Genomic DNA, 14998 nt, shown 5'->3' on the forward strand with positions numbered 1-14998 from the left:
TGCGAGCAGAGGGTGCAGGGAGGGGCCGAGCCCCTCCCCTGCGAGCAGAGGGTGCAGGGAGGGGCCGAGCCCCTCCCCTGCGAGCAGAGGGTGCAGGGAGGGGAGCCGAGCCCCTCTTCTGCGAGCAGAGGGTGCAGGGAGGGGGGCCGAGCCCCTCCCCTGCGAGCAGAGGGTGCAGGGAGGGGGGCCGAGCCCCTCCCCTGCGAGCAGAGGGTGCAAAGAGGGGGGCCAAGCCCCTCCTCTGCGAGCAGAGGGTGCAGGGAGGGGGGCCGAGCCCCTCCCCTGCGAACCGAGGGTGCAAGGAGGGGGGTCGAGCCCCTCCCCTGCGAGCAGAGGGTGCAGGGAGGGGGGCCGAGCCCCTCCTCTGCGAGCAGAGAGTGCAGGGAGGGGTCGAGCCCCTCCCCTGCGAGCCGAGGGTGCAGGGAGGGGGGCCGAGCCCCTCTTCTGCGTGCAAAGGGTGCAGGGAGGGGGGCCGGGCCCCTCCTCTGCGAGCAGAGGGTGCAGGGAGGGGTCGAGCCCCTCCCCTGCGAGCAGAGGGTGCAGGGAGGGGGGTCGAGCCCCTCTTCTGCGTGCAAAGGGTGCAAAGAGGGGGGCCGAACCCCTCTTCTGCGTGCAAAGGGTGCAAGGAGGGAGGCTACGAGCAGAGGGTGCAGGAGGGTCGACATACCTGACGGAGGGGGAGACGGTGGCTGCCTGTCGCCGGAGTTCGGATCACCGGCGTGGTTGCAGGAGAAAGCTGCAGGGCTTGAGGGGGGAGAGGCAAAATCGAGAGGGTAAGCCCCTCTCCCTGTTGATAAACCCCTTTTAGGGTTCGGCTGCCAAAAAAATTGGATCTGCGTCGGGTTTGGACCCGACCCGACCCAGATCCAAAACAAAATTTAAAACTCGAACTGGACAATTTTGGACTCGGTCAAAGTTGACCGAGTCCAAAATGTGGACGGACGCGGCCCGGACTCGTTGACCGAGTCCGACTCGGCGTTGACCGAGTCCGGGCCGAGTCCAAAGCCGCACCCGAGTCCGTGAGTGTCGACGCGGGTGCGGCAACCCTTTAGCCGAGTCCGTGTGACATAGTATTTGATTGATATTTAGGTCGATTTATGTAATTGCTTTACTTATTTGATTGATAATTTGATATTTAGGTTGATATACTGCATGCATGATGAATCATATTATGAGTTTATGACAATGTTTATTGTTAAATGTTAAACTGTTAAAACTTCAAAATTATATATATATATATATATATAAAATTACATTTTTGCCCCTGCCGCACCCCCGCACCCGGGTTTTTTGGAAGTGCCGAATCCCCGCACCCGCACCCGCACCCGCACCCGCACCCGCACCCGCACCCATGTGACATAGCATATATATATGTATACGTATCTCTATTTATATATATATATAAATATATATTTTTTATCTTCCTAAAATACCCTCAAGAGCATTCTTGTAATTTGCCATTTTACGCATATTCCAATTGGAATATGCATTGTAATTTTTCCTTAGTTTTCTGTTTTTTATTTTCTTAAATTTCGTATTTTGTACCACATTGGGGGCCTCCCAATAGAGACGTTGGGAGCCCCCAACGGTCACAAATGTGACCGTTGGGGGCTCTCCAACGTCTCCCTTGGGAGCCCCCAAGGTGGTCCCTTTTATGCTTATAAATAGGGGCTTGCCCCTTTGTATTCTTTAAGATTTGGAGGAGCACTTGCTCCATTGTAAGGGGTTTTTACCCTTGTCTTCCTCTTCTTCAATAATATTCAACTTATGACTTTATGTCATATTTTTGCCCCTTGTGTGGGTTTATGTGTTAGCACATTATGTGCTTGTGTTTTCCCTTTAATGGGTTTATTCGCACTTCATGTGCATGTGTATGGGTTCATTATTGAACCTAATGTATTCGAAGCCACTTTCCAACACCCTACCACTAGGTTCTCCATGAAGGAGCTAACAGAGGGTAGTAAATTGAGAATGTGCAAGACAGATTTCAAAGTAAACTCAAATGCATCAATATTACGTTATTAACTTCATCAAGAATTGCTATATGGAAACCATCAACTATCTTGATATTGCTACTTACAGGTGAGGGGGAATATGAAGATAGTGGTTTGTTCTTATCATCCATGTGAACCCCTAAATCAATAGTCCAACTCTTAGGTGTCAAACAAGCAAAAATAGCAACTTTACTATTTTATTAACTTATACAGTTATACTACTTTTCTTTTCATTGAATTTGATCCTAGATCAACTAGCGACCTTCATTCCCTGATTTCAACTTTAGACCACTTAAGTCATATTAACAACGCTGGTAGCTTGTACCATCCCCCTTAGATACAAAGCACAAGTGCAGGAATTATATGGGGAAGAGAGCAAAGGCTGAATGGCATGTCTTACAGTAAATTGCAGAATACATAAATACAGTCAAGGTCTCAAGGACCTACAGAAACATTAAACTAAGTGAAAGGAAACATTAAACAATAACAAGTTCTCTAACCTATTTTTCCAAGAGATGAATCAGATGGATGAACTAATACATGCAAATGATTGTGGGATTTCAAACTCATTTTGATCGGTGGATGGACTCTAATGCCCACAACCTTTTCATTTAGCATCTGTTACGAAACATTTATTTTGCATTTTCCACCAAATGATGGTAAACATGTCATGGTCTTGCATGCTAGAACAAGTGAGAATGATCTCTTTTCCTAGCCATATCATACCAAGGCTAAAAACAAAAAAACTACAGATATGATCATTGCATATACCAAATGTACCATCCAAAAATCATCGTCAAACTGGATTCACAGAAACAGTAAAAGGCATACTTTCAAGTCGAGAATTTATAATTTCAGTCATCAAAGGTAGATTCTACAAGCTCACCGCATAAATACAAAATCATGGGAGTTGAGTGCACATGGACTCACCATGGGCAGAGAAAATAGGTAGAAAAATGAGCAATGCCCCAACAAAGCTGCAGGAGAGGCCTAAAAATATGAATGGAGAACACAAATGAGTTACCTATCATATATGGACAAGGAAAAAAAAAGAAGGTAATGGGCATGCGTGCACAGACACAGATGGAGAAATATCTCAAAGATAACAAGCAGTATTATCAGGATTCAGGAAATATTGGTACTTCAAAGGTAATAAAGACAAATTTGCATTATAAACCAGTCCATAGGAATCAAACATAAAAAGTAATATTAAATACCTACAAGCAACAAATGAGCAAAAACCATTTGACTAGACCAGTGTTGTCAGTATCATTGCTAATCAGCCTGAATCGGCCAATTCGTATCATCTCATCGAAAAATCAATACAAAACAAGCTTAATCGTCTTATTTTTTCAATATTTTTTAAAAAGGGTTTAAACTATTTTTAATAGTATTTAATATTTTTCCTGACAGGTGTCATTTGCTGGTTAAAAATTGGTGGATTCAACTCCATCCGGTTCAGAATCGGAATCGGCTGATTCCCTAAATCATTTGGAAAATTGATTCAGGGTCGGACACGATTCTGACAACATTGGACTGAACTAAATAACCAAAAAAATTAGCCTTCCTAGATTTTATTAACTTCTAAATCTAGGGAACTCAAGTTACCTGGATATTTTCCATAATAATTGATTGTTATGAAAGATACATAAGATTACCAAAAACAACCACTATAAGCAGCTTACTAGTTAAAACAAGCAGGAAACATTGGGCATTTAAAGATTTGCTTAAGCACAAGTTTATCAAGATGTGGAAAATAGTAAAATAAAAATGTGGAAAGGGACCCTTATTTAGATTCTCACTTTCATGTTTCCAGATAAATGCAATGCATTGCGTTTCTCAAATCTTTAAAAACTTCACCTAGTGCCCCTTCTCTTTTGTTCTTTATAGTTAATTATGATTTTTTAAAATTCTCATTCTCAACATTGCTGATATTTTCCAACATTTCTTAAGAAAAATGGTTATTTTCAAATTGTCCCAAGAAATTGATTCACCCATAAATTTCTTGAACTGATATTGGCTGAAGGCACTTACAGTCTGCAATAACTTCTGCAACGCACAAAGTTTAATAAGCAGTTTATAGCTTAGCCCAATTAAGTGAAATGATCAAAATACCATTTTTATTTTTATGGTGAACAGACAGATTTCTCAAACATCTTAGAACACCAAGGTGAAGTAACATAATCTTATAAATCAAAATATGCTTAAAAAGTATGGAGTTTAAGAAAAGATATCAGTCATTTGAAGTCCCCTTGGAGATGCATCATGGATTTAATTTCCATAGAAAGGATTAACTTCCCATTCAACATATTTTTGCATCTGTTTGCCAACATAAGTGTTATGCTTGTTCCTGTGTACAGGTTTCTTATGCAAGAACCTATTCTTGTGAGAAATCAGATGTGGGAGTCACCTTACTATTGTAGCAAGAGATAGAGAGAGAGGTAAGAGGGAAGAGAGAAAAAACTGTTGGGCGTAATGTCTTCTCCCCTTTCCATTGATATTTATATGTTGTACGAGTGGTACAATACAGTACAATAGTACAATACAGTACAGTATGTTGTACAATACAGTACAATAGTACAATACAGTACAGTATGTTGTACAATACAGTACAGTAGTACAATACAATACAGTATGTTGTACAATACAGTACAATACAGTACAGTAGTACAATACAGTACAGTATGTTGTACAAGTGGTACAATACAGTACAGAAATATATTCATTTACATATACATATTTAACAGCCTCCCTCAAGTTGAGGATGGTCTTCAATCATGCTCAACTTGCCCTTAAGTAACCAAAATTGATGACTAACCAATCCTTTGGTGAAGATGTCTGCTACTTGGTCTTCTGATCTGACATACGAAGCCTCAATTTCTTCTGTTTCAATCTTTTGTCTAACAAAATGCTGATCAATCTCAATATGCTTCGTGCGACAATGATGAATAGGGTTAAAAGAAATATTAATAGCACTTTGATTATCACATAAAAGCAGAGAGGAAGAGATAGGTTCATTCAACTCTTGAAGAAGATGCCGTACCCAAGTGACATCAGCCGTCCCTGCTGCCATTGCCCTGTACTCTGCCTCAGTGCTGGATTTAGCAATGGCCTTTTGTTTCTTACTACTCCAAGTGACAATATTTGGGCCAATAAAAACACAATATCCTGAAACCGACCTACGCTCATCAGGGTCCCCACCCCAATCTGCATCACAATATGTAAGTAAACGGTGTCCTGTAGTGAAGCTTTCATCTTTGTGATAGAGTAATCCATCTCCAATAGTCCCTTTCAGATATCTGAGAATACGCTTAATACATTCCATATGACAATCAGTGGGAGCATGCATAAACTGAGATGCTTGATTTACAGCATAAGCAATGTCAGGTCTTGTAAATGTAAGATATTGCAACATACCAACAATGCGGCGATATAAAGTGGAATCATGATATAATTGGCCTTCTTTTGCACTAAACTTATGATTTAAGACAGATGGGGTGCTGAGAGGTTTACAATTAATCATACCAGTGGTGTGAAGAATGTGAAGAGTATACTTGTGTTGACTTAGAGTGAGTCGATCATCTTGTCTATCGACTTCAACTCCCAAGAAGTATCGCAATGGGCCTAAGTCCTTCATCTTGAATTTGGCCATGAGTAAAGACTTGACCAAGGCAATATGTGCATCATCACTCCCAGTGATAATGATGTCATCAACATATATAAGAACCCAAGTAGTAACATGATCATTCTTATACATAAATAAAGAATGATCAAGTATACTCTTAGAAAAGCAATGCTGCTGAATTTCCATGGAGAAACTCTCAAACCAAGACCGAGATGCCTGTTTTAAACCATAAAGAGACCTTCTCAATTTACAAACCCATGTAGCCGCATCATGTTCACTATATCCAGGAGGTTGCTCCATATACACCTCTTCCTTCAAGTCCCCATGTAGGAACGCATTCTTGACATCCAACTGGCTAAGAGACCAACCATGCTGAAGTGCCAAAGTGAGGATCACACGAATGGTGCCAATTTTGACAACAGGGCTAAAAGTTTCCTCATAATCTTGCCCATATTGTTGTGTGAATCCGCGTGCAACAAGGCGAGCTTTATATCTTTTAATGCTACCATCTGGTTTACGCTTGATCTTGTAAACCCATTTGGAACCAACAACATTTCTATCAACAGGTCGAGGAACAATATCCCATGTATGACATTCATGAAGTGTTGCCATTTCTTCGTTCATAGCTTCAACCCAAGCTCGAGAATGGGCTGCCTGATGGAAAGTAGACGGCTCTTTCTCTTTGGCCACATTGGTTAGAAACAACTGAAAGTCAAGAGAAAAATTGTTGTAACTAACCCAACGATGGATAGGATGCCTTTCACGTGTGGATCGTCGAAGAGGGGGAGCCTCGTGAGATGGAGTTGAAGGGGCTCCTCGACGGGCATAAACCAAACCTAAAAACCGTGAAGGTGCATCCTGGATGATGGAGTTGTCTGCTTCAAACTGAATTGGTTCATCAACAACAGGATCTCTGATAGAGTCATATAGCAAAGTATCACAAAGCCATGGATCATAAGTAGTTTGCTCATATACCTGAGAAGTATCACAAGTGCTGAAATGGTCATCATCAAAAACAACATTTCTAGACACCTTAATCTTACCCAAAATAGGATCATAACATCTATATCCTTTATACCCATCGGCATATCCCAGAAATCTGCACTGAACTGCTCTGTCCTGAAACTTGTTACGTAAAGAATGATCCACATGGACATAACAAATGCATCCGAAAGCATGCAAATCATCATAAGAAGGGTGAGAACCGTGAAACAAATAATAAGGAGACTGATCTCCTAATAATTCCATAGGCAACCTGTTAATGATATGCACTGCAGTGTGAAAGGCCTCAGTCCAAAGAGAGAAAGAAATATCAATATTGTGCATCATACTTAACGCGGTTTCAACAATATGCCGATGCTTACGTTCTGCTACTCCATTCTGTTGTGGAGTGTAAGGACAAGAGGAGTTACGTGTGATGCCATGGTCCTTTAAATATTCACTAAAATCATGAGATATGTATTCTCCACCACCATCACACTGGAAATAAGTGATATTTGAATTGAAAAGGTTCTGAACAAGAGCATGGAATTGTTTGAAAAGTTTGAACACTTCAGATTTAGATTTCATAAAGTAAATCCAAGTGTAACGAGTGAAAGAGTCAAGAAATAACACATAATAACGAGAGCCAGATAGAGATGAAACAGGAGCTGGGCCCCAAACATCAGAGTGAATAATTTCAAATGGCTTGGAAGCTCTTTTATTGATACTTTGAAAGGGAAGTACATGACTCTTGCAGACATTACAACTAGGACACTTATGATCTAATTTGACTTTGGGAATAAAACCCTGAGAAGACAATTTGTCAAGGAACCCTTGACTACAATGACCTAACCGACGATGCCAAGAAACTGGCTTATTACATTGCATAACAGAAGAAGACTGACTCAAATAAGCAGGAAAAGATGGAGACACGGTAGATGACGTCTTCAAAGTCCCGGGGGCTGCTTCGAAGACGTACATGTTTCCACGTCGTTCACCCTTAGCGAGCATCCTCTTGGTTCGAAGGTCCTTAAGACAAACAGAAGACGGAGTAAATTCCATGGATGAATTTGTTTCATCAACCAATTTAGAAACAGATAAAATGTTTTTCTCAATGGCAGGAGTGAGTAAGACATTTTTCAATGGTAGTGTAGATTGTGACAAAGAGAGAGATGCATTTCCAGTATGAGAAATAGGGTGGTGGGAACCATCTCCCGTGACAATAGTGCCAGTGCCAATATAAGGAACCATGTTGGAAAGTTTACCTGCATCAGAAGTAACATGTGCGGCTGCTCCAGAATCAATATACCAAACTCCATCATCATTCTGACGCAAATTCATGTTGTTAAATGCAGTCATCAGAATTTGTTGCACATCATGTGGCAACCCTGCACTCTGTCCCTGATCAGTACCCTGATGTGCTCGAAAATTTCCCTGCGGCTGCCCCTGAAACTGTCTAACATTCATCTGTCCAGCTCTTGGTCCTGGCCTCCCTGCCTTGTTGCGATTCTGTGGGTTGTGCCAACAATCTGCTTTCACATGGCCACGCTTGTTGCAATGGAAGCAAGTAGGGACACGGGTACCTCTAGTGGCAGGTGGAGCAGTAGGAGTAGGAAGGAGTTCTCCACGGCCCATATGAGCAGCAGGTGGACGAAATGAGGTAGACCCAGATGTAAACATGACAGGATGAGGATCATCAATAAGATGATCTTGAGTCAAACTAACTTCATACTGTAGGAGTTTGGCCTGTAAATCCTCAAAGCATGGAAGTGTAGAGGCAACCTGTAATGCAGTGCAAAACATACGATATTGGGGCCCAAGGCTTCCCAATACCTGCTGAACAACATCTCTGTCAGAAACAGGATATCCAATAGCGGCCAACTGATCAATGATAATTTTGATATCCCCTAGAAATTCAGTAATGGTCTTAGTTCCCTTTCGCATAGATTGGAACTGCCATTTCAGTTGAAGTGCACGTGATTCAGAAACCTGTGAATAAGAGTGAGCAAGATGTCTCCATAGTTCTGCAGCAGTAAAATGGTCAGAGATAGTTTGTAATATACGATCAGATAACGTGGCAGTCAAATAGGCAACCACAGATTGGTCCTTCTGAAACCAAACATCATACGCAGGATTTGGAATAGCAATGCAACTCACCTTCCCATCATTACCAGTTACCTCTTGCGTAATAGTCATAGGTGGGGCGGGTGATCCCCCATCCAGATGCCCGGAAAGACCATGACTTCGGATAAACGGCAGAATTTGGCGTTTCCAAAGTAAGTAGTTATCATGAGTTAATTTGTGAGAAACAAGTTGATAAAGAAATCCGGGGCTGATTTTAGAATCCATAAGGAAGAAGATCAAAGATGAATCAAACAGCACGACAGAAATTCGTAGGTTGTACGGACAGAACCGTACGGACAGAAATTTTTGAGTTTTGGAAATCACGATTTTTTTTTAGTTAATCGTGCAGAATGTACGATTTATCAACTATATTGCAAGAAATAGATAAGAAATCACAAGAAGTTTGAGAAAAGAGACACTTTTGAGAAATGAGGGTTCCCAAATTTGGGGAAAACAGAAATTAGGGTTGATAAAATTGGGGATAACAGAATATGTAAGAAGGAAAAGATGCACGATATGAGGAAATGAAGAAACGACGTCGAAATATAGTGATTCAACGGAGAAACAACAGAGAAAAGATGAAAAAAAAACACTTTCCTTGAGAACGTCCAAAAACGCACGTCAAGGTCCTTAGGGGCCTTCCAGATGATCGTGATTACCACGCCCTTGGCTCTGATACCATGTGAGAAATCAGATGTGGGAGTCACCTTACTATCGTAGCAAGAGATAGAGAGAGAGGTAAGAGGGAAGAGAGAAAAAAATGTTGGGCGTAATGTCTTCTCCCCTTTCCATTGATATTTATATGTTGTACGAGTGGTACAATACAGTACAATAGTACAATACAGTACAGTATGTTGTACAATACAGTACAATACAGTACAGTATGATGTACAATACAGTACAGTAGTACAATACAGTACAGTATGTTGTACAATACAGTACAATACAGTACAGTAGTACAATACAGTACAGTATGTTGTACAAGTGGTACAATACAGTACAGAAATATATTCATTTACATATACATATTTAACAATTCTAAGGGTCAAAGGAGGTATCATCACCCTACCTGAGTTTGAGTCAGTGGTATGCACTAGATACATTGGACATTCCTGCCATTACAGTGCATTATTATACTATTTTGCCATTTACAGTGTTATTTTGGTCATTGATATACCTCTACTCGAGGCTAATTTTTACAACAATTCATTTTTGAGTGGACAGACATTGACATTGGCTGGTCTAAGGCTCTAAGTTTAATTTGTTATGTTTTTGTTTTCCTGGAAAGCTGCATACTGAAGCTGTCACATTGCCTACAGGCTACAGCCCTCTTTTCCCAACATCATCTTAGAAATGAATTTTTTTTTTTCTCGATACCTTCTGGACATATCGAACCCAGGCTAAGTTGTGCCAGCCTTCCAATTCTTTTTGGTGGCAAAGATAATTGAACTCAGGTTATACTTTACAGCATATCCCAAGCAGACCCGTATCTATCTGTACTGGTGGTATTTATTGCTTAATTACAAGTTACAACCAACGACACAGGTAGATTTTCATGCAGAATAGCCGAGCTGAACACTCATCTTTTATTTTTCAGTTTTCAGTATCACAAAATTCAAATAGTTAGCTTAAATATTTGTTTCCCTTTTTCTAAGTTCTAATTGCACACAGATATGCAACTGCTCCAGTTTAATCATACAATTACAAGATTTTGTTAAATTCATTTAAGATTACTCTCAACTCTTGGCAGAATCCTGGAACCTAAAGAGGAAGATTTGCTTCAACTTATTGAACATTTTCATAAACGATGCTAAACTAATTTGGAAATGCAAAATTTAAAGATAGATCAAAGGAATCTATCACCTTAATCGCAACCCCAAAAGAAAGTAAGAAGCAATATGGATCTTTTCAGAGTAACTGACAATCTGATTGAAATAATCCAAATTAAACTTTAAATACATACATATACATGCACACACAAAATATTCAATAATTATATTCTGCAAATAGTAGGCTCATATCAAGTACCATCCTCTATAACTCATCCCTTAAGTAGTTACACTAAAATAAATAAGAAACACATTTTCATATGGCCCATTACATCTTTGAACGAAGCAACACCAACATACCACCAATATCAGCAACAGTCAATTTTTCCTGCAAGATAAATCTGGCGGAAATGCCAGCTGCAATTGGAGTTGTAAAATTCAGTACAATGGCATAAGCAGGATGTAACATGTGGATGCTGCACAGAAAGCAGTAGCATAATTTGTTAATATATCGAAACATTCCCAAACATCCAACAAAAGTTAGCACAAGGCAATTGAACAACATAAGAATTAACCGGCAAAAAGATATTCACAATAAAGAAATATAACAAAAGCCAAATGATATAAAAGATAAAGACAGTAAAAACTACAGTCGACCATAAAAATAAAAATCTCTCAATAAAAGCACCTTTCCATTTACAGTAAACTAACCGTAAAATTTATTGAATTAGCATCCTAGTGTGCATCATGTCCGGTATGACAGCTTGACCTCCTTGACACTGGAAATCACTTTAGTGGTTTATATTTAGAGCATGATTTGAATAGTTTTTGCTTTGAATGCTCAAAAGAATATCTTCTCCTTAATTAGATAATTAGAAATAATTGATTACAACTTCTATATTTTTTTAAATCACTGATCTTTCATAATGTAGTTGAGGTCCGTAGGAAGGGTGATAGGATTTTACTTATTAAATTAGTATTAGGTACGGATATTATTAATATTATTAGTGTTTATGCACCTCAAGTAGGTGTAGATGATTCCACTAAGCGTCAATTTTGGGAAGATTTAGATGGAATAGTACAAGGGATATCTTATGGAGAAAAGTTTTTCATCGGCGGTGACCTTAATGGGCATGTAGGCATTAGTAAGGATGGATTTGAGAGTATCCATGGAGGCTATGGTATAGGAGAAAGAAACGATAGTGGAGAAAGGATTTTAGATTTTGGTTTGTCCTATGATATGATCTTAGCAAACACTTGGTTTAGGAAGAGGGAGTCTCACCTAGTAACATTTAAAAGTGGGGTTAATACGAGTCAGATAGATTTTTTCCTACTTAGAAAGAGAGATAGGGGTTGTTGCATCGATTGTAAGGTTATACCGGGAGAAAGTGTAGCTACACAACATAGAATCTTAATTTTAGATCTTATAATTAGACAATGCCGCAAAAGAGATAGACATAGGATAGATCCAAGAATTAAGTGGCGGGCACTGAAAGGAGCTAAACAAGGAATGTTTGTAGAGCGGGTAGTTAAGGAAGTTGATTGGTGTCTCGAGGAGGATTCAGAATCTATGTGGAATAAGATAGTGGGTGGCATGAGAAAAGTGGCTAAGCAGGTATTGGGAGAGTCTAAAGGTGGTGCACCGCTAGGTAAGGATACATCATGGTGGAACGAGGATGTCAAATTAGCTATTAAGGTTAAAAGAGAGTGTTATAGAAATCTAAGTAAAAATCGTGATAATGAGAATTTGGAGAAGTATATGATAGCAAAGAAGGAAGCTAAAAAAGTAGTTCGGAACGCGAAGGATAAGGTATATAAGGAGGTTTATGACAAGTTGGATACCAAAGAGGGTGAGAAGGATATTTATATGATTGCAAAAATGAGAGATAGGAAATTGAGGGATCTGGGTATGGTTAGATCTATCAAAGATGAAACGCAAAGGGTTTTAGTCAAAGATGAGGAGATTAAGGAGAGATGGAAAGATTATTTTGATAAGCTATTTAATGAAAGTCATGCTCAGGATCTTGGAGACTTTTTTATTCCTTTTCATGAGATGAATCGTGACTTCATGCGCAAGATTCAAAAGAAAGAAATTGCAGAGGCTTTAAAGAAAATGAAATCAAGAAGGGCAGTTGGCCCAGATGGTATACCTATCGAGGCTTGGAGATGCTTGGGAGAGAAAGGTTTAGAATGGTTGACAAATCTTTTTAACAAGATTTGGCGAACAAATAAGATGCCTAATGAGTGGAGGAAGAGTACTTTGGTGCCTCTATATAAGAATAAGGGTGATATACAAGATTGCACAAACTATCGTGGTATAAAACTCATGAGTCATACTATGAAACTTTGGGAGAGGGTGATTGAGTCTAGGTTGAGGAAGGTTGTCATGATATCGGAGAATCAATTTGGTTTTATGCCTGGAAGATCTACTATGAAAGCTATACATCTTCTTAGACAACTTATTGAGAGAAATAGAGAGAGGAACAAAGATTTGCATATGGTTTTTATTGATTTGGAGAAGGCTTACGAGAGAGTACCTAGGGACGTTCTCTGGTGGACAATGATGAAGAAAGGTGTTTCTCTCAAGTACATTAGTATAATTAAAGATATGTATGAAGGAGTAGTAACCAATGTCCACACTTGTGGAGGGGTGACAACCAATTTTCCTATAACGGTTGGGTTACATCAAGGATCTGCTTTAAGCCCTTTCCTATTTGCTATAGTGATGGATGTGCTTACGAGATCAATTCAAGAAAATGTGTCGTGGTGTATATTGTTTGCTAATGATATTGTTTTGATTGATGAGTCTAGAGTTGGGGTTAATGCTAAGTTAGAATTATGGAGACAGACATTGGAAGCAAGAGGTTTTAAGTTTAGTAAGAGTAAGACATAATACATGGAATGTCGATTTAGTAAGCAACGAAGTAGTGATGGGAGTATAGTGAAGCTTGGTGAGCACGAAATACCGGTGGATGATTCTTTCAAATATTTGGGATCTATCATTCAAAAGTATGGAGAAATTGATGAAGATGTAAATCATAGGATAAAGGTTGGGTGGATGAAATGGAAGAGTGCAACTGGAGTGTTGTGCGATCGTAGAATGCCATTGCAGTTGAAGGGAAAGTTTTATAGGATGACTATTAGGCCCGCTTTACTATATGGTACGGAATGTTGGGCTGCCAAGAGACATCATATTCAAAAAATGAGTGTAGCTGAGATGCGTATGCTGAGATGGATGTGTGGAAATACAATAAAAGATAAGATTCGGAACGAGGAGATACGTAAGAAGGTAGGTGTTGCACCCATTGAAAATAAGATGAGAGAGAATCGTTTACGGTGGTTTGGACATATTCGACGAAGGCCTAATGATGATCCAGTTAGAAAGATGGAGAAATGGGAAAATATATTAGTTAAAAGAGGTCGGAGTAGGCCTAGGAAGACATGGATGGAGGTGATAAGAAAGGATATGAATGCTTTGAACCTCACCGAGGACATGGCATTCGATAGAAATGAATGGAGGAGAAGGATTCATGTGGAAGACCCATAATGATTTTCTTTGTTGGTTCATATCGCCGACCCCAATTGTTTTGGGATGAAGGCGTAGTTGTTGTTTGTTGTTTGTGGGTTTTACAAAAGATGGTGATTAATTCTTTAAAAAATCGGATAAAGAACATATGTTGGGGGACATATGAAAAGAGGCACCTGAATCTAAGAGCCAAGAGGTCTTACCAGGAGAAGAGTAGGTAGATGTAGTGGCTCCAGAAACAACTCCCTTAAGAAGTGGTTGAAGTGCTTCCACGATCTGATGTAGAGAAAGAGCTCCATTTGAGGGAGTCATGTTTTCTTCCTTTTGAGATGTGGTTGTCATGGCAAGCAACTTCTTCCATTTTGGGCAAACAGGTTTGATGTGCTCAGGTTCTTTACAAAAATGACACACAATTTTACTGTAGTCCTTTCTTCCTCCTTGACCACTTGATCCTTGATTTTGATTTTTGAAGTGAGGAGGCTTATAAGTTCGAACATTGTTCCCCGGTCTTGAAACGGCATCACTTCATTAGTTGAAGTTGCAAGAATACTCGGATTGTTTTTGCAAGTATTCATACGCGTTTCCTCCCCACTAAGCTTTGTAAGGACATCTTCAAGCGAGGGGAAAACAAAAGAGGAGAGAAGAGTGGACCGAATTTGCTTGAACTCGGGTCTAAGCCCATTCAAAAAATTAAAAAAATGGTCATCTTCCAATTGTTTGTACCTAAGCTCAATGGCTTTTCCACTCCATTTAGGCTCAAGCATGGCAAGTTCATCCCATATGGATGATAATTCTGCAAAATATTTCCTTATAGACATTTCATTTTGTTGAAGGGTCAAAGCCCTTTTTTAGATATAGTACTTGTGAGACAAGTCTCTTGACGTGTACATTTTCTCAAGATAATGCCAAGCTTCGGATGCCTTCTTGAATTTAATAATATTGGCATTGATCTTAGTTTCTACCGATGAAAAAATCCAAG

The 14998-nt window shown here is 39.7% G+C and overlaps 1 protein-coding gene across 2 annotated transcripts in view; it reads right to left on the minus strand.

The window, feature by feature from the left end:
• Positions 1-14998, minus strand: part of LOC149812999 (Nodulin MtN21 /EamA-like transporter family protein) — a 103702-nt gene that overhangs the window by 59461 nt on the left and 29243 nt on the right. For both annotated transcript variants that reach the window (XM_089991752.1, XM_089991751.1), the window contains exons 4-5: positions 10854-10969; positions 2925-2984 (exon numbers count right to left, since the gene is read on the minus strand). In XM_089991752.1, coding sequence (XP_089847878.1) covers positions 2925-2984; positions 10854-10969 — 176 coding nt within the window. The remainder of the gene's footprint in view (positions 1-2924; positions 2985-10853; positions 10970-14998) is intronic.

Source organism: Nuphar pumila, chromosome 16 (assembly GCF_984573655.1).
Source record: "Nuphar pumila chromosome 16, dmNupPumi1.hap1.1, whole genome shotgun sequence".
Taxonomy (NCBI): Eukaryota; Viridiplantae; Streptophyta; class Magnoliopsida; order Nymphaeales; family Nymphaeaceae; genus Nuphar; species Nuphar pumila.